The sequence below is a fragment of the Balaenoptera ricei genome, chromosome 9, assembly GCF_028023285.1.
Source record: "Balaenoptera ricei isolate mBalRic1 chromosome 9, mBalRic1.hap2, whole genome shotgun sequence".
NCBI lineage: Eukaryota > Metazoa > Chordata > Mammalia > Artiodactyla > Balaenopteridae > Balaenoptera > Balaenoptera ricei.
In genome coordinates, this window is record NC_082647.1 from 28,949,580 (window position 1) to 28,968,762 (window position 19,183).

General features: G+C 47.5%; 1 protein-coding gene across 1 annotated transcript; it reads left to right on the forward strand.

Annotated features, from left to right (window-relative positions):
* The first annotated feature begins 9,980 nt into the window (after positions 1 to 9,980).
* FEZF1 (FEZ family zinc finger 1) lies at positions 9,981 to 12,417 on the forward strand. The gene is made up of 4 exons (XM_059932668.1): positions 9,981 to 10,781; positions 11,113 to 11,247; positions 11,499 to 11,631; positions 12,071 to 12,417. Exons 1-4 carry the CDS (start codon positions 9,981 to 9,983, stop codon positions 12,415 to 12,417), a joined length of 1,416 nt encoding a protein of 471 aa, XP_059788651.1.
* Positions 12,418 to 19,183: the final 6,766 nt, after the last annotated feature.

Genomic DNA, 19,183 nt, shown 5'->3' on the forward strand with positions numbered 1-19,183 from the left:
CCCAACTGGTAACACCTCTCTTGGGTGTGATTGACAGAAAGAAAACTTTAAATGCTGAAGTTTGTTGTTTAGGGTACTTCCTTAAAATGCCAAGGAAGCAAAACTAATTGTAACCTTGGAAGGAGATTTTGCTAGGGAGGTAGAAAAAGTTTCATTAAAGAGGGTTACATTAGTAAAAGGTCAGAACCCAATAGGACTGGATTTCAAAACGTAGAAAGTGAAATATGGAAATGCCAGGATAGCAGCAGATTGTGTCAGGGGAGGGCTTTTGTTAGGTGTCCCTGACCTACACACATACCCCAAAGCTGGGTAATAATTTTTTTAAACACACCACAAAGTTGCTATATTGAAGACGCTCATTCACTGTCACTCATTCAAACTGCCCAGTTTTTTGTTACATTGGGTGATTGCTTGGTGTGTTCTTTCATATAATCATGATAGTCTATCAGGAAGTTGATTAATTTTAGAAATAACAGCTTCGAAAGAGAAGCTTTAATCAAATTGGGATTTTTGAAAGGCTTTTGTGAAAGGGTAATTCACAAATCTACAGAAGAAATTGTCCCCTGGGGAACTCAAGACTGGACGTGGGAGAGCAGGCCCCCAAGGATAAGGGAAGTCCTCAAGGTTGTGAAAAATAATTTAGCAAATGTGATTTTTTAATCTGTATTTTAACATTTCCATGTATATAACCAGAAAGCAAATCACTGAGCAGAAGCGTTGTTTTTAAATACAGTTGTCTGAAAAATATTTGGGAAAATTTTATAGCTTAAGTTTTTAACAAGGTGATGGATAGCTTTTCACATGTAAAGTAGTTTTATTTTTAAATCTCCTTTCAATCTCAAAGCCTCCCAAGAATGAAGTGGGCTTTGATTTAGTCCCATTTTACAGAAAAACAAGGCAAAGGGGAACTGCCACCATCCGTTCGGGTTAACAAGGAGTCCACTGGCTGGGTGGCCCTCCCCAGGCTGGCACTCCCTGGCTAGAAGGCTAAAGCAGGACAGGAAACTGGCATCATTTATTTCAGCCCTCAAAATTCCTGGGAAACATCGGTGGTAGGAGTACTTAATGAAAAAGAAGTTTCTTAGAACTGAGGAAACGTTCTCAACTTCAATGGATAATTGAAGAAACAAGTTTTAAAAGGATAGAAGGGGACAAAGAGGAGAAAAGAGGATTATTATTTACCCTTTATGGGGCAGCAATTGCAGGGGGGGAGTGGTTAGTGAAGGCAGAATTCACTGCATACTTGAAAAAGTAGATGATTTCTCCTCTTAAGTTCCTGCCCATACAGGTTTAACGAAAAGCTCTAGAAATTAAGTTAAAATAACTGCAAACTACTGATGGGTTGGACTGAATGAGAGAGAATATGGCCAATTTTGCACATAGGTTTTGGAGAGAAGAGGGAGGCTGGAATAGCAGTAAGATGCAGAAAGGCAGAGATGGGAGAAGAAAGGCGTTTCCTCTTTCCGATCTCCAGTGACCACCACGTCCGCCACTAAGCAAGAGGGGAGGGCTCCACTGCTCACCCGCAGATGGACCGGATGCCAGATGCACTTGGCCGAGGCACAGCACGAGACCAAGGGCACCTGCACTGCTGCAGCCTTCCCGCTAAAATAAGGGGACGCTGGGCTCCCACAAACCTTGCCCTTGGATTTCCCCATGCCCGGTGTTCCACAGGGAATCATTAAGAAAATGCCTCCAGCAGGGCTCCAGAATTTGCATTTATTAGTGGTATCTGAGTTCAAATGCAGAAGGAACAAAACAAAACAAAAATACTAGTCCAAAAGGCAAGACAGCAATCACGTGTATTTTGTAGCTGCCACGTCTTACTTTTTGATCTTACATTTGAGTTGGCCAGCTGGAGCCCAGTTGACAGCAGGGCCTCTCAGTAGATGTTGTGGCCTTCACTTATCTAGGGAAATAATGAATTGGAATGTCCTATTAATATTAAAGGGTAATGAATTTGCTTTTCAAATAAAAGGTCCATGTTAGCCAAATCAAAGGGGAACAGATCCTTTGGAAAGTGAGGGACCCCAATTACCATCATGCCCACTGCCTTTTGAACACAGCATATGCTCTCAATTTTTAAAACTCTTTTGCCGTCAGTAAGAAATCTAAATCAGAGTCACTAAAGCCAATTTCTCTGTCTCTCTCCCTTTTTTTCCTCCCTCTCTGCCTCTCCTTTCAACACTGTTGTGAAAGTTCAGTTACTCTCCGTCATGAGTAAAAAGCTCGGGGAATCAGCTACTATGCCAACGCCGGGAACATATCCAGGCCCATGGTGCGAATAATGGAACATGTGCTGTCGAATTCATATTTTTGTCCTTTAGGTTTACATCCACGCCCTTGTATTATGTAAATTTCTGAAAAGCTGTGAATCACAGGGTTAGATCGAGGAGGGTCCCCCCCTCCTCCACTTGCAACTGGAACCGACCCCATTCAGTCTTTGAATGATTCACAGCCTCGTTTCTTCCTCGCGCTTTTTTCCCCGGACCCAGCTTTCCTTCCCACCCTCCACCCCGCGGGTCGGCAGGGAAACAGAGCCGCCAACCCGGGCCCCGGGAGCCGCGGCGGGGGCAGCGTTCGTGACATCAGGCGGCCGGCCCTGGAGGTCACCGCGGGCCGCCAGACGCTGTTCCCCTGTAGTCAGCGTTCACACGGACTCGGGCCGCTTAGCTTCGCGGTGTTTCCAGCACTCTCTTCCTCTGTGAGACTGATGGGAAACTCTGAGGGCAGCAGACCCACTGCTGGTGAAATTCAAAGAATCAACTGAACTTAAGGAGGAGACGGTGGGAAGAGAAAAAGAAAAATGACTTCCCAATTACTTCAAACAAAGAAGGCAATGATTTAACCTAACACTGTAAAAGTCAGATTCCTTAACGACGGATCAAGCCTCATCTTGGGATCTCCTCGGCGTGGATGTTACAGCTCAACTCTTGAAACAGGGTCAACGCCTGTAGGATCTGGTCCGAGAGAGGCCTTAGGGAGGGAGGCGGGGGGGGGGGGGAATCGCAGAAGAGCGTCCAGCCCCCCTGAGAAAAAGGGGCCGGCCAGTGGCTGAGCGATTCCTCCCCTTCGGGACTGGGGAGGCCTGCTGGAGGTGGCCGCGGGGGCATTGTGCTCTGGGGACAGCCGTCCCATCTCCTCCTTTGAAGGGGGGAAAAAAGGGATTGACAGGGAGAGCTCAGGAACCCGAATAAAAGGACAAATCGGAGGATGGGCCGAGAGGCGAAGGTAGAAGGAAAATGTCTTAAAACAGGAGAATCTAGTTAGAAAACTCTCTCTCATTCCCCAGGACTTTCAGAAGACACCAACTAATTGTAAGGACAAGCGAAACGGCTCTGAAAGGAGGATTCGCGGGGTTGGGGGGTGAGGAGTGGGCACGAACATACGGTACGGGAATGGACGTGACAGGTTTGGGGAGAACACAGGGCTGCACCCCCTTCGCCCCCATTTAAAATTGGCTTAAGAAAGTGTTTGCTGGGAACCTCAAAATGACAGGCAAAACTAGTCAAAAAGATGCTCTAGTTCCTTCTTGGGCGTGCCACAGCGTCAGGCCTGTTTTCTTTCACCTGACATCTAGATTAAATGACCCTTCAGTTACGCTCTGAGTCGTCAAAGCAAGTCTATTAGCGAATGTGCTGTTCAAAAACTTTTCAAACAGAAGTTCTCTGCCATCTGTTACTGGGTCTTTAAACCCGATCCGGCAGCCCCTCCCCCCTCCCGAAACTCTTTGGAGATTTTGGAGACTCCCCCCATTCTCGCAGCCTAGGGGAGGGGCGGGAGAGGGAGCCGCGGGGGTGCGCGTGGAGGGGGAGGAGCGCGATCGAGCCCCGAAGGGGCCGCGGAGCCCGCGGGGTCGGTGGCGGTCCCCGAGGCCCGAGGTCAGAGGGACCGGGTCGGCGACCGCGCGATGCTGGCGGACCCGGCACCCCGGCGACCTCGCCGGGGCCCGGAGCCCAGCTGGACGCGCACCGCACCGCGCGGCGGGCGGGAAGGGAAGGTCGGGCTAGCCGAGGGGCGCCCCAGGTCCCAGTCCCCTCCAGGCGCCAGGAGCCATCGCCCCCCGGGCCCCTCCAAGGCCACCGCACGGAGCCTGGTCGCCCTAGGCCTTGCCAACGTCATTTTTCCTGTTTGGGACTCGGGAGCAAGAGCCAATGAGTAGAGAGCCCGGCCGGGGAGAGTGGGTCAGCTTTTCTGTTTCCCTTCGGGCTTCTGTCACCTGGCTCAGCGCGGGCCAGCGCTTCGGGAGTGAGGAGGGCGCCCCAGCTCCCACGCCGACGGCCGGACGCAGTCTCCCTCGGAGGCCAGGGCAGGGGGCGCCGAGGCCGCCGCTGTGATGGAGACCCAGGCGGCCAAGGCAGAGGGTCGGCGCGGGGCGCTGCGACGGCCGGGGTCCGGGAGGTAACTGAATTTATAAACGGCTGTCAGAGATTTCTCGCCCCAAGATTTTGATTTACCTCGATTGCTTCTCCATTTCTCTAAGCTCATTCTTTGCTCTGTGTTATTTGAATGGCCACTGTCGACTTTTATTTCGTGTGAGAGATAAGAAAGTTTGAAAATAACATTAAAACCGCTCTAAATCTCGTGGGTAGTATCAAGGAAAGAGCAGCGCTGTGTTAAATATAGTTTTTATTTTGACCACAAAATGATTTTGAAAAAACTACCTGGGGACTGCGGCAAAATGCTAATTGGCCAATTGCATAACGAGCTATCAGTGTAGGGCAAGAGAGCATACTTGGGGCATCCTCTTCTAACTGTCTACTTCCCGGGCTTCAATAACACCGTTATTGAAATTGCAACCAAAACTTTGCTGGGTTTTGTCGCTTCACTTCTGGGCAGCTCCTCGAATAACTTGGAGAAATTGGGTTGCTTGTTTATAGACTTCTTTTTCCGTCAAATCCAGCCCTGAGTCGGAGCCTGGCAGTCTGGAGGGAAAACATCTCACAGGCCTGTGGGAACGGGTGAGAAAAAGCCCAGCATTAGTGGAGGGGCAGAAACAAACCCAGGGCAGGTGATCGGAGTCTGTAATGCCTGCCGGCTCATTACCAGCTCTCACCTTTGGGGCTCTTCATTTACTTTCACAAACTGACTTAATATGCAAATGCTGTTTTGAGGAGAATAATTTCACTAGGTTTAAGAGAAATCCTAGTATGAAAGAAATAGTAACAACAAAGACCTAGAGATAAACAAGCCATATTCCCACCTCTCCTACCCCCAAAGAAAAGAGGGCTCTGCGAGTTAACTGATGCCTCCTATAGTCCTAGCCTGTGATACTTACTGCCTTTCACGCGCTATATGAAATTAGCAAGAATTCTTTATTTGCTAACTAACTAAAAGCAAAAGCAGTAGCCTTAAATATGAACTTGTGGCCCATGTATTTGTTAATGTACTGGAAAGTTAGCTCTCACTGTGTATTCAGTAATTAATCAGAGGAACTCAACAAGACTCTTTCCTTGAACCTTGCAGACCCTTCCTATTTGTGTCCTAGTCCATTACCCGCCTCCATCACACACAAGAAATAACAAAAGACCAGTCGGAGATAAAGACTGAGCAAAACTGTAGAAGAATTTAGGAATGTTTTTCCTCCTCTAGAAGGAAGGTACGTTGCCCTTGGTGCTATTTATTAAATAGGAAAAAGTGTGGATGAATCTGAATGCCTGGGAAAGGGGGGTCATCATAATAATAATCTTCTCCCCCTTTTTTTAACTTGCAGTAGTTAATAAGAAGCAAAAGGAAAGCTGGATTGTTGCTTTTGAAAAAGAGGCCGGGGTGGTAGATGTTGTTGGAAAGGCCTGAAAACCTTAAAAGCGTGACCAGGGATGAATTAGTGCACTTGGCAGAAGGCTGAATAATTCCCAGTCTATTTTTTATTTTTAAAATAGTCAACAGTATTTGATGACATTAAAGAGAAGAGATTAAAAATTGTGGATTATTTGGCAATTGATGGTTCTATTATATTGTCTTTTATTGCAGACTGCAATAATCATGACCAGAAACTTCACTTCCTTATGACAGGGATGTAAATCAAAAGCATGTGAAAATTATGCAAGTTCTTGAAAAATATCAAGAACATAGTTTAGGAAGCATTGAGATCAAAATCAGGTTCCCCAGGAAAAAGAGAACTTTAAATTACTTTAGCGGAGTAGAACTTCTTTCTTATTTTCTCAGAAAGTCTTAACTCAGAGTTTGTTTCCTGATCTCTTTGTACCAAAGGTTTTTCTGCTTCCCTTAGGACATCTCATGCAGGATAAACCAAACATTAAAACTCACCTTCCCCAAGGATTTAAAGTAGTAGAGCAAATGAATACTGGCTTTCCAAGGCTGGGAAGGGGAGGGAACTTAATCATCAGCTCTGATGAGAAAAAGGGGGGATTATAGGATTCTCCAAGAAAATCCAAAGAAACTATAACTGAGTTTCTATTTTGCCATTAACAAAACAAACAAGTCTCCTTTGCATTCTTTTAATAAATAATTTTAAAGTGTTGAACTGTTTTAGAAGCTTCTAAATTTGTCAGATAAGCTCTGCTTTCATTGGTGGTATTTTTGTTGTTGTTATTTTTCAAATGTATTTGGAAAAAAACCCAAAGTAACTGGATAGATTTGTTAATAAAATGGAAGACTTTGCTGAATACATTGTGCATTTTGTTTAAGACAATCCTTACTTAATAGAGATTTTTAAAAATTAACATATAGGTTAGGTTTTAAATGGAAAACACTCATCAACAAATGTTGGAATAACAAGACCTGGATTTGTAAAGAACCTCTTCAGTCTTTAGGATTAGGAAGCTCTGCACTAGTAAAGGAAGGGTATAATTGCTACTTTGCGATATTTGTGTTACTCAAATGACACTATACTTTCAAACAACACTTGTCAAAAAGGCAAATCCCAAAAAGACCAGTGGAAAGCAAACTACTGAAATATTAGCCATACAAAACACGTATACCCCTTAGCCAATAATTTTCCTTTTTAGTTCACTGTCCAACGAAGGAGAAATTTACCGAGGTCAAACCAAGGCTCTTTTGCCTTTAAGGAGGAGGAAGTGGGGGAGGGGAAGAGGAGGGAGGGACACGCGACGAACGTAAAACAAACTGGTGGCAGTCAAGAAGGCAGGTAACGCTCCGGAAGCGGGTGAGTCGTACATGTCAGCTGGGCGCTGCAAAGCTTTCCAGAGTCGGGCAGTTTCGTGCTTCTTTGCTTTTTCCTTTAAACCTGGCCCTGCCTCGGAGGAGGGCAGCAGGAGGGGGATTCTTCGATGCTGGGAAGCGGCAGGTAGGAAAGGAAACCTGATCCGCCCCCAAAAGGCAGCAATTAAAGTCTTAACCGCGACCCATCTGTGGCGGGACCCGCCCCCACTTTCCCCTAGCAAAGCTGTCCGGCGCTCTTTGTCTGAGTAGGGGAGAAGAGGAGACAGGTTCTGCGGCCCCAGCAGCAAACGGAAAGAAAATTTCCAGCCTGGGAGCACCCTGGGCGACTGCTCCTGGGCCTCAAACCGCCCCAAAGCGCCGCTGGGGGTGTGGCGCCTCTTCCTGGACCCGGGCCCCGCGCTCTGCGCTCGCCTCATTCTGCACTTCTCTACCGCTGCATCTGTCCTCCAAGCCCGACGCCACCTCGAGACCTGCAACCAGGCACTTGCAGGCTTGGTTGCTAAGGCCGGTCGCAACCGGACCTTTCCCCCATCTGGCCCTTTGGCTGCCTTCAACTTCCAAGCGGACTCGCGCCTCCTCCCCCATTTCCCCAGCAACTGGGTTTCCTCGCCACCCATCCGGCTGCTCTGCTTCGCGGTTGGGCATCGGGCGCGCTCCCAGCCCAGACTCTCTCGGTTTCCACCCTTCTTGGCCCGCCGGGCGGGGGCGGGGCAGACCCCCCAGGAAAAGCCAGAGAGAGTGGTCCCTGGCCTGTGCTGGGCAATGGGGTAGGGAAGAGGGACTATTTTGAGGTCGATTTCCTCCGTTTGGGGTCCAGCTTTGCATCTGGTGTGTAATTTGGTCAGCGGCTCAACAATCCCAGGGTTTCTAGTCCGGTTGCATCCAGCCTCCCACTGCCGACTGTTTCCACCGCTCCTGCTGGAAGAGGACGCCCACACCCGCTTGGCCCGATGTCTGGCGCGCGTCACCACCCGTTCTACAAGCACCCACTCGGGGTAACTCACCAGGTAGATGGCACCCTGGGCTGCTGCGGGCGGCCACTCACAGGGGCGGGCAGGCCGCAAGGCCCGGAGCTGGCATCTCTATGCTCTTCCTCTGCCTCCTGGCGCGGTCTCCCGGCTACCGCGTCCTCCCGGTGTAGCGGCTAGGGCACGCCCGGCGCTAGCACACCTGGCCCCAGGGCTAAGCTCCGCACGATTGCAGGCTTGCCAAGGGGAGCGACGAGGACGGTGCGCGCTGCTGCTCGCGGCGTGCTCCGGGCGGCGCCCGCCTAAGCTATGCGAACCCGCGCTGCCGGAGTCGCTGCCACCGGAGCCTTCCGGGAACATTCCTTTCTCTCTACAGCTCCTCCCCGGGAGTTTTGGCCCAGGCGCCAGACCCGGAGGGCGCCTTGATGGGGGGCATTGCGGGTCCTAGTCTCCGCGCGCTCTCTGGGAGGCGAAAGCGCGGCTGAGGCCGCGACAGGCGTGCAGGCAGCTCGCGGTGCTCGTCGCCCCCGAGCGCGCACACACCCTGGCTGCCGCCCGCGCTGCTTTGAGGAGGCGTGCGGACACCAGCAGTCGGGAGGTTGGGGGAGGGAATCAGTAGGTTGCTTCCTTTCTCTGCCCAACATTCAGGATTTTAAATGCTCCGAGAGAGCTCTAGCTGAGCGGAAGTACTGAAAGAAAGACTCTCTTTCCGGGCTCTCAATGGAAACGCCAAAAAGCGCGCGTGTGTGTTTGGTTTGTGTGGGGGAGGGTGTCTAGCCCTAGCCGAGGTTTCTTTTGGTGTGACACCCGCTTATTCCTTGCAATTCCTCCTCAACTTTGTGGATGGAGCGTGTCTTTCCCAAGCTTAGGTCACGGCATCGCGCTTACAAAACCACAAACACAAAACAAGCCTCCCAAGGCCTTTAATTCTCAGGGGCTTTGCGGGGAGGCCAGTTACCTGCTGGCGTCTTCCAAATGGTCCAGACTCGGTTCAGGCCACGGAGACTCCGGGATTCCAGGAGCCCTCAGCCCCAGGCCCTAGAGGAAGAAAGAGGACTGCGGAGGAGGCAGCGGGGCTCCGACCCGGGCCCACCTCGGGCCCGGCGGAACCATGCCGGGAAGGCTCGGATTTCTCCCGCCGGAGGCTTCCTGGCCGCGGCTTTCTAGAGCCTGGCGTTTGATAAATATAGCCTGGTGTTTGCCCCTGAATTCGAGTCTGTTTCCTTATTTAGCCCTTGTACAATGATTTTAGATGATGTCATTTAGAGCTAAACGAGAAAATTGATCTCAGATTTGCTTGGCCTCTAAAGCCCGGTTAAGCAGATTGAGAGTTAAAAAGACAGGAAAAAGCAAAAGGCGGGGGGCGCGCGGAGGGTAGCAAAGTGTCCACCGGCGAGTGTGTGCGCGGAGGCGACGGTCCGCCGCGCCTCGGAGAGCGCCCCCGCCTCTTCTGGGCGGGGGAACCTCACTCACCAATGAAAAGTAGTCACTGACTGCAGAGGAAAAAAAAAAAAAAGTTTTCCTGTTGAGTGTTGGAAGCGAATTGAGCAATTATCTAGTTTACCTTCTCCTCTTGGAAGTTAACGATTGGCGAGATCTTGGCTGCGTTATTGACACAACACTTTCTATTGATAGAAATAAGTAGTGATTGTCCCCGAGTCATTGGTGCGCCAAGAACTCTGCGATGTGCTGGCAGGAGTCCATTGGGCTGGGCAGGCAGGTTCGGCTGGTGATTCTGGGGAGGAGGAGGAGGAGGCTGCCGGTGGTGATGGTGCCCGTCCCCCTCTCCGCAGGTCTGTGACAAGCAGGGAACAAGGCAACGACGGCGCAGCCCGGCCCCGGCTGACGGACGCTGGAGACTCAGACATGGACAGTAGCTGCCACGACGCGACTGCCAAAATGTTAGCGACCGCTCCGGCCCGGGGCAGCATGATGAACACCTCCAAACCCTTGGCTTTCTCCATCGAAAGAATCATGGCACGCACCCCCGAGCCCAAAGCCCTGCCCGTCCCCCACTTCCTGCAGGGAGCCGTGCCCAAGGGGGACCCCAAGCACTCTCTGCATCTTAACTCGTCGATCCCCTGCATGATCCCCTTCGTGCCCGTGGCGTACGACACGAGCCCCAAGGCGGGAATGACGGGCTCGGAGCCGCGGAAGGCGAGTCTGGAGGCTCCGGCTGCGCCTGCGGAAGCGCCCGCGGCGCCCGCGTTCAGCTGCAGCGACCTGCTCAACTGCGCGCTGAGTCTCAAGGGCGACCTGGCCCGCGACGCGCTCCCGCTGCAGCAGTACAAGCTGGTAAGGCCGCGGGTGGTCAACCATTCTTCCTTCCACGCCATGGGAGCCCTGTGCTACCTGAATCGAGGCGACGGCCCGTGCCACCCGGCGGCCGGCGTTAACATCCACCCGGTGGCCTCCTACTTCCTCAGTTCCCCTTTGCACCCGCAGCCAAAAACGTATTTAGCCGAGAGGAATAAACTGGTGGTCCCGGCGGTGGAGAAGTACCCCTCGGGAGTAGCTTTCAAAGACTTATCCCAGGCTCAGCTGCAGCATTACATGAAAGAAAGCGCCCAGCTCCTGTCGGAAAAAATAGCGTTCAAAACCTCTGACTTCAGCCGAGGCGCTCCTCATACCAAGCCCAAAGTTTTCACTTGCGAAGTGTGTGGAAAGGCAAGTACTGTGTAAGGGTGGGGGGTGGCCTGCCTTCCTTCCTTCCTGCCTCCCTTCCTTCCTCCCTTCCTCCCTTCCTCTCTTCCTTCCTCCCTTCCTTCCTCCCTCCCTCCCTTCCTCCCTTCCTCCCTTCCTCCCTTCCTTCCTTCCTCCCTTCCTTCCTTCCTTCCTCCCTTCCTCCCTCCCTTCCTCCCTTCCTTCTTTCCACATTTGATTTTATTTTGTAATTATTTGTATACACTTGTTATAACGTTATCACCTCCCTCCCCTCCCTCTGCCTGGTTTGATCTCCAAGTGCTTGTTGAGCTAACCTGTTGTACTTGTGTTTAAGGTCTTTAACGCACACTATAACTTAACCCGTCACATGCCAGTGCACACAGGAGCCAGACCCTTCGTTTGCAAAGTTTGTGGAAAGGGCTTCCGGCAAGCCAGCACCCTGTGCAGGCACAAGATCATTCACACCCAGGTGTGTTCGGCTGTCTCAATTTCACCTGGTTTATCTCCGAACGGTTTGTTTTTTTTTAAATGGCCGATAAACTCTTACTCTGTAGCGTAAGGTTTGTTTAAAATGTGCCATCTGGAAGAGGGGGAAATGCCAGGTATTGTTTGCCTTTGTTCTGCTTAAAAGCATGAGGGAGAGCATTACAGTGTTTTTGAGTTTTTAAGACTCCACTGAATAGCAAAATAACTTCTCTGCTTTTTCTCCTTTCCGCTTAGGAAAAACCTCATAAATGTAACCAGTGTGGCAAAGCATTTAATAGAAGTTCTACTTTAAACACGCATACCCGAATACACGCAGGCTACAAACCATTTGTGTGTGAATTCTGTGGCAAAGGATTTCATCAAAAAGGTATAGAACCCAGGAGGTGTTGTCTTTCACAGTAGTCTTACCGAAAGCCCTCAACTCTGGGGGGTAGTTCAGAAAACGATTTGTTAAGTGCAGCTAGTTACCAGCACATGTGTTGCCATTCCAACCTCCTACCCTCAAGTGCGATGAGTACTAGAGAAAGGTATGGCTCATATACAGAGGGGGCATCTCTCTTTAACCGCTTGTTCTCGTTTTTATAGAATTGGATTAATAACTGTTGTATTAAAACGTGGAGGGAACGACCTCACTGTTGATGTTTAAAAATAAATTTGGGGAGCGAAGTGCAGGGGGGCAGCATAGAACTGCACCGGCCCTCCGAGCTGTGGCCCCTATTCTCTCGACTCGTTGTCCTTCAATCGTCTGCTCCTCCCGTTCAAACCTCTCTTTTCAGATCCACGTCCCTGTCATTTGTCTGTTTCAGGGAATTACAAAAACCACAAGTTGACCCACAGCGGGGAGAAGCAGTTCAAGTGCAATATCTGCAACAAGGCTTTCCACCAGATTTACAACCTCACCTTCCACATGCACACCCACAATGACAAGAAGCCCTTCACCTGCCCCACGTGCGGCAAGGGCTTCTGCAGGAACTTTGACCTCAAGAAGCACGTCCGCAAGCTGCACGACAGCGGCCTGGGGCTGCCCCGCACCTCTGCTGTGGAGCCGGGAGCGGACCCGTCCCCCCCTCTGCAGCAGCCGTCGCCCGCGCCGCTGCCGCCGCTGCCGCCCCCTGAGCCCCTGCAGCCTGGGTTCCCCCCGGGCCACCAGTGATCAAGGCCGAAGTCCCTTCCTAGCCCCAGCCGGGGTCCCCACTACTGAGACAGCGGCGGGATAGAGCTGGACCTCTCTACCCAAGCTCACCTGTAGAACCCAGGGCATGTTGGTCCTTACACATTAGCGCCAACCAGAAGCCTCTGCATTCCCCGGCCTTTCGCCTCTTGCATGCACCTGCTAAATGGTTTTGTGTATTATATTCTATGTAGGCACTAACAATTATGAGAAAATTTGGGAGTTTGTTTTCTGATTTTTTTTTTAATTTGCAAAGACTTTTCATCTCGGGTGGAGAGATCGTGTTTGTTTTGTTTTGTTTTTTAAAAACAAATATCTGCTGTATTTATTGAGATCTGTATTATCCTACCCGGGAATGCTGCACCATTTTAATTTTATTATTGTATATATTTCCATTGTGTTGATTCTGTGGTCTCAAGATGCCTGCCGATTGTTTATTACCATTTCCTCTTTCCCTGAGGTTAAAAAAAACAAAAACAAAAAACCCCAATTCTGTGTGTATGTTATATATACACGCATAGATATGTGTGCCTGTAAAGGCACATTCCACATTCATCAGCACACACTCACATACAAACACATACACATTAGATAAGGATGGTTCATTATGGATAAATTTGAATTTTGGTTTTGATTCTTGCACGTAAAAATTGATTCATTGACTGTTGGAAATAAATCCTTGGAACATGCTTATTTAATCAACAACCTTCAGGGCTCTGTTCATATTATTCAGCTAGGGATCACTGATTCTGACCCCCTCAGCCTTCTTTCTTCCTTTTTAAAAAGTTCAACCCTGGGTTAGTATCACCCAATGTTTCATCTGAAAAATTCACCAAGAGCAAATAATAGTCTCTCCAAATAGTTACAACTTTGGTAAAGTAATGAAATTCGATAAGTTCAGAGACAGAAGATGTGGAGCTTTCTAAGAGAAGCACGTCTTTGTCCTGGACCATCTGATATATTTGGAGTGCAAAGTTAAGTGGGAACAACATATCTATAGGAGCTGTGTGTAATCTACGTCCCCACACACACGTTACAATGATATCATGTAGACGGGGGTCTTACTGTTCGCATCCTGAAGGCACATACTGACTTGTACATAGCTGGCAAAGGGAGTCTGCATGTTTTTATGTGTGTGTATATGTTTATAGACGAATATACTTCCATTCAAGGAGGAAAAATGGATGAAAACCAAACCGTGGCGGGTGCCAGGTCCTTGAAATGCTTCAAGTGTTAATCAGCAACTCCGCTGTGAGCTCGGGCTCTGGTGTTTTCTAACTGCAAGTCTCTCCTGTTTTCTTGCCAAAACAGTGAAACAACTGCTAAAGACTTTAATTAAGAGGGGTAATTAGTTCAGATTTATCAAAGCCGGGTTGTTATACTATTAGCTGTTCAGTAGAAGCTGCCAGACAAGCTCCCAGCCCAGCCCAGCCACCCTGCTGCAGCGGGGCCACATCCGGGGAGAGAGACTGGGGGGAGTGGGCCGCAGGGGTCCCCGCAGCCCCGCCTGCCTCGGGGGTGCGTCTCGGCCCCTCCCTCGGCCTCGAGCTCCCGCCGGGCCTGGCCGCTGCGGAGAATCCACCGCGGATCCGCACCGCGGCCGCAGGGTCCCCTCCCCGCCCCCCACCCCGGGGCGGCCTCGCCGGCTCTCCGAGCGCCTCGACGGTCGCAGGAGAGGCGTGGGGAACGCGTTTAAATTTGCTCTCCTGCCTCACTTTTGTACGTCTTGGGGGGGGGGCGCTCAAGGAAATGCGGAGACAGGAGGCGACAGGCGGGACGAAGGGGAGATGGGATGGGTAGGGGGCACCGCCGGGGCGAGGCGGCGATTTCCTTGGCAACCAGAGCCCGCATTTCCAGGTGGGGGAAGGATTGACCGCTCCGGGCGCCGAGAGCCGACGACCCGAGGGCCTCCTCGGCGGCCCGAGTCCGAGAGGTGATAGACACCCTGGGTGAGGCGACCGCGGACGAGCGGGTGAGCGGGCCCCACGGGACATCCGAGCCAAGTTCCACTGCGGCCACTCTCGGGTTGGGGGACTCCAAGATCCTGGGCACGGAGCTGGACCGGAGGGGTCCCGAGAACAGGGAATTCCTGATTCCACGCGCAGGCGTCGGGTCCAGACTTCCCAGCTCTTGCCCCAGGACGCAAGCCCTCGAGCACTGGGACTTTTAAGTCCCAATCCAGCAATCAGTAGATCGAATCCCTACCTTTCTCTTTTCCTAACTTCCCCATACCCCACCTTATCCTTTGCTGAGACTAGATCCGTGTTAGATTTGACTTCAGAAAGAGATAGTTTTGAAATTCCATAGTTGGGTGAATTCTGAATCTTCGAGGCTGGCAGAAGTGCCATTTCTCCTGAATATCACAGCCAAGTGGACAAATCCGGTTCCAGGTGCTTGTCGAATTCCCTCACAGCTGCCTGTGCCCCAGGGAGCCTGGCGGAAATGGCTGGTAGCTTATGGGTGGCCACCTTTTCGAGGTGACTTAGTCGGATCTTGAAAGCGTTTGTTCTCTTTGAGTAAACAGAATGAGGTCAGGGGTAACTATAAAGGGCAGAAAATGGCTTTTGTCTCTTGAATTTATTCTCCATAAGTATTTGAACTTATTCTCAAAACCCCAGGATGTAATTCTCCCAGACTTTCAAGGTGACACAATTTCACTGGTGGAAAAGAAAATGAACATTGTTGAGGAAAATTACTAAGCCATAAAATACTTACAGTTAGGAAGTACTTATATGTGGTACTCCCACCTTTTAGCCCCTGCCAGTGTGCTTTGACATATTGAACAAGAAGTCTGCTATGGAAGGATAGAATTGGCCTGTTGGGGGAGGTGGGAGCATATAGGGGACCCGTTATTGTAATCTGGACTGACTTTGCGCAGGTCTGATTTGGGATGGGGCAACAGTTCCAGAGAAGGCAAGCAAAGGAAACAGTTGTCTGTCTGGTCACAGGTTTGAGTAGCCTGAAGTAGTGGTGATTAAGTAGGAGAAGCCAAAAGGAAATCCTCTAAAATAAGCACTCAGGAGAACTACTTGTCAGGAGGTGAATTATCGATGAACTTTGACTTATGACAAAGCTGTTAGAGCTCACTAAACATCAAGGAGAATCTCCTTAAAGATAGGATGAGCTTAGAGATTAGTTGGAGCGGTGGTGACTGGGAGGGGGGTGTTAAAAATTGATGAAGAGGGATACTTAGCTAATAGTCAGTGGAAGACCTTACAATTCTCCCACCTCCAACAAATGTGAAAAGGTGCCCCTTCACTATCTAACCTGTATGCTTGTATTTGTGTGTGCTTACATAAATGTTTATGTTCATTCATGAAATAGGCACCCCAATGGTATGAATAGCAAATTGGCTCATCCCCATACACCTTCTCTTTTCTTGAAGTTAGCCAGCAAATTCTCTCATGTTTAGGAAGGAAGAGTGGCCAGTGTTCAGATCATCTGCAGAGGGAAATGTTTTATCTCCAGCTGTCTGTTGGAGTTAACTTTTGGTACAGAGGAAGGCGGCCTATCAGACTGCAGGAACCAGTTTTAGAAAGTTATTGCCCTGGGCCCTTGTGTTTTGTTCAGTTTTGGAAATCAGAATATAGAATGGAATTAATAACGTAAGTAGTTAATTCCTACTGATTTTATTTTAACCCAGATCCCAAATTCTGATTTCTAATAGTCTCTTCCCAAAGGATATAATATGTTCGACTTTAAAAAAATTTAGTTTGAGAACAAGTTATTATCATGCAAGATTAGGAGTGAAGTGTCAATTTTTCAATAGTAAATGAAAGCATTTTTAGGGGCCTCATCAAAGCAGTTACTTGTTCATGAAGTCTGAAGCTTAGTGAGCCTCTCATAGAACTTTGCTCCTTTCCAAATGTGGAAAAAATGAACCCACAAGGTGCAATGGAATCATGAGTCCCAGAACTGTGCACACTGTTTGATAGATGCCCCTCATGTTAGTGGCAGGTAACAATGTCAGGCATCATAATTTTGTTAGATTTGGTGACAGCTCAAAGCAGTGGTTAAATTATGACTGTAATGGGATGTTTTGTCTTTGCAAAATATTCACCCCCAAATATACAATATAAAATACAAATGATCTCAAATTCAAAATTAGGGTTTATTTCTTACAGAAATTTTTTTGGTCACTTTATAAACACTTTTAATGGGTAGAACCTTTATTACACATAAAGTTTATGATTTTAAGCGATCATGATCATGACTTACTGTTACCAAACAGTACATTTTTAAAAGTATAAAAATTAAAGACAAACCTAAATCTCAGTGGGTAAGAATATGAAGTTGTTGCCTGGCCCTGAAAAACATTGCCTTTTTGCTATGTTTTTGCCAAAAACACATATTACTTTCACACAAGAAATTATATGTTTCCATTAGGTTAATTAAAAACCAAAAAATAAATCATATTTATAAGTATAATAAGATACCTTATTATAAATTTCATTGTTTCTAGAAGTCAGTGCATATGTCCATTCCAGCTCCAGGCAGACTAACTAAAAACAAAGCTATATTAATCTACACACTGGTCATTTGTATTCTCTTGGTGTTGAAGCAATTGGCAGTTCAAACCAGGATAGGTTACTCACTCCAGGCAATAGAGAAGAGGAAGCTTGGTGTTTAAATGACCCTGATAGGAAAATCTACCTCTGCTATTATATTATTTCTGCTTGTATTGTGACATGTTGCCCATAATGAACTTTGAAGAAAAGTCAAAATCCATCATGCACTTGAATGGGTACAAAGTTATCACAAATAACTGTGTACATTTTCTGTTCAAGTTCGAGGTGATATTGGTGTCACATGAAGTCATGTTGCTATTGGTCGTATGGAGATCAAGTTACTAAATAAAGATGAAATAAAATTCTGTCAGTACAAGTCTCCAGGGCTAATATTTTGCTGTCAAACAAATGTTGCTCATGGGTACAAAGGTGTGGGAGTGGGGAGAGAAAGCATCACGTACCAGTTCCTAACTGGAGCTAGAAATCTATACTCACATGAAGAACAGATCTTCAGTTTGATTTAACTCTCTTCTTCTTGATAACAATAGTATACACTTTTTACGTGTGAGAAATCTAAAAGTTCAGACCAATGCGGAGCCCTTGAATCATAGTAACAAATATAGTAATGTCTTTTGATAGCTCACCATAGAAAGGTAATTTTTCAGTTAAATGTGAACCAAATCTGGAGTTGGTGAAACATTCTACACCTGTAAATTGTTTACACAAATTTCTGAATAAGATTTGCATTTTTAAAAATTTCAGCTAAAACCAAAGTTTGGAACAAACCTCTGTGGAACAAACAACCCAGTTTCTTCAACAAACAGTAGTAAGGGAGAGTGGCAGAGGGAGAGCTAGAAAAAGAGAAGAGAGTGGAGGGGCAGTGGGCAGGGGGAGGGAAAGAGAGGAGGAAGGGGACCAGGACAGCAGAACAAGAAAACCTACCAGTTAAAAGAGATTTTAAAGACAGTTGCTATGTTTTTAACACAGCTATTTATTTTAACAGTTGCTAAAAACAGTTGCCATTAATAATCAATTGCTACATGTAAATCTTATTTCAATCCCAAGTCAATAAAATAAACTATAAAAATGAAAGTCATTTATGACATCTGAGACTACTGGAAATTTGAACACTGACTAGGTGTTTAATAAAATTAAGGAATTATGTTTACTTTTTAAGATATGAAAAAAGCATTGTGATTTTGTTAAAAAATAGCTCTTTTAGAGCTATGTATTCAACTATTTAAGGGTGAAGTTATAAGATACCTGGAATTTGCTTAAAAATAATACAGGAGAAGGGAAGGGGTGTAAGTACAGATCAATAAAATTGGCCATGAATTAATCATTGTTGAAACTGGGTGATGGTAAACAAGATTATATTATACATTCTGAATACTTGGATTCAATTTAAATTTTCACTTAAAAATATTTTACAGTAAGTTGTGTCATATCAGAAAACATTTCCCCCCTAAACATTCATAATCCTATCACCATAAAGCATTAATTGCATTGTTTATACTGTTCTTTTTAGTTTGATTCCAGGACTAATCCCATTACAATATAGAGCTTTAAACCTTTTGTAGAATTAAATAATTCTACAATGAAACAATTAAATAATTTTCAGTTTATGTAAAAGAATGTAAAGGAAGAGAATCAGTGAACCTGTTACTCTCTTGAGAAGCAAAATGTTGAGGATAAAAGACAATTGAAAATTTATATTGGTTAGGACATTTCAGATAGTGAGAAGAAACATATATATGCACGGGTTAATTGAAAGGCAATACTTAAAAGGGAGAGATTACCTCATCATTGTATAGTCACTCCAAGTCCCAAGAAAACCAGAACTAAAACTCAGTATTCATTCATTATTTCATTGATTCATTCAAAGTGCAAGGCGCCAGCTTAGGTGCAGGGTATGCAATAGGAATTAACACCCACATTTTTTTATCTTCCTGGAATTCACATTCTATCATTCTGTCATGGAAATCAGAGTGTTATGCATGGGATCAATAGATTTCCCTTTCACTAAGACTGATGTGGTTTTCATGGATGAATGACCTCCTAGCCAATACTAGAATCTAATGCAGAGCCTCTGGCATGGTACTATGGGACAAGGTGACCAGCTGGTGATACGCTGATTACATTGGACTCCTTCCGCATGGAGGACATCATGTTGTTTTTGCTGGAAGAGATATATATTCTGTACAGTAAGTCCCCTACATACGAACCTTCACGTTTCAAAC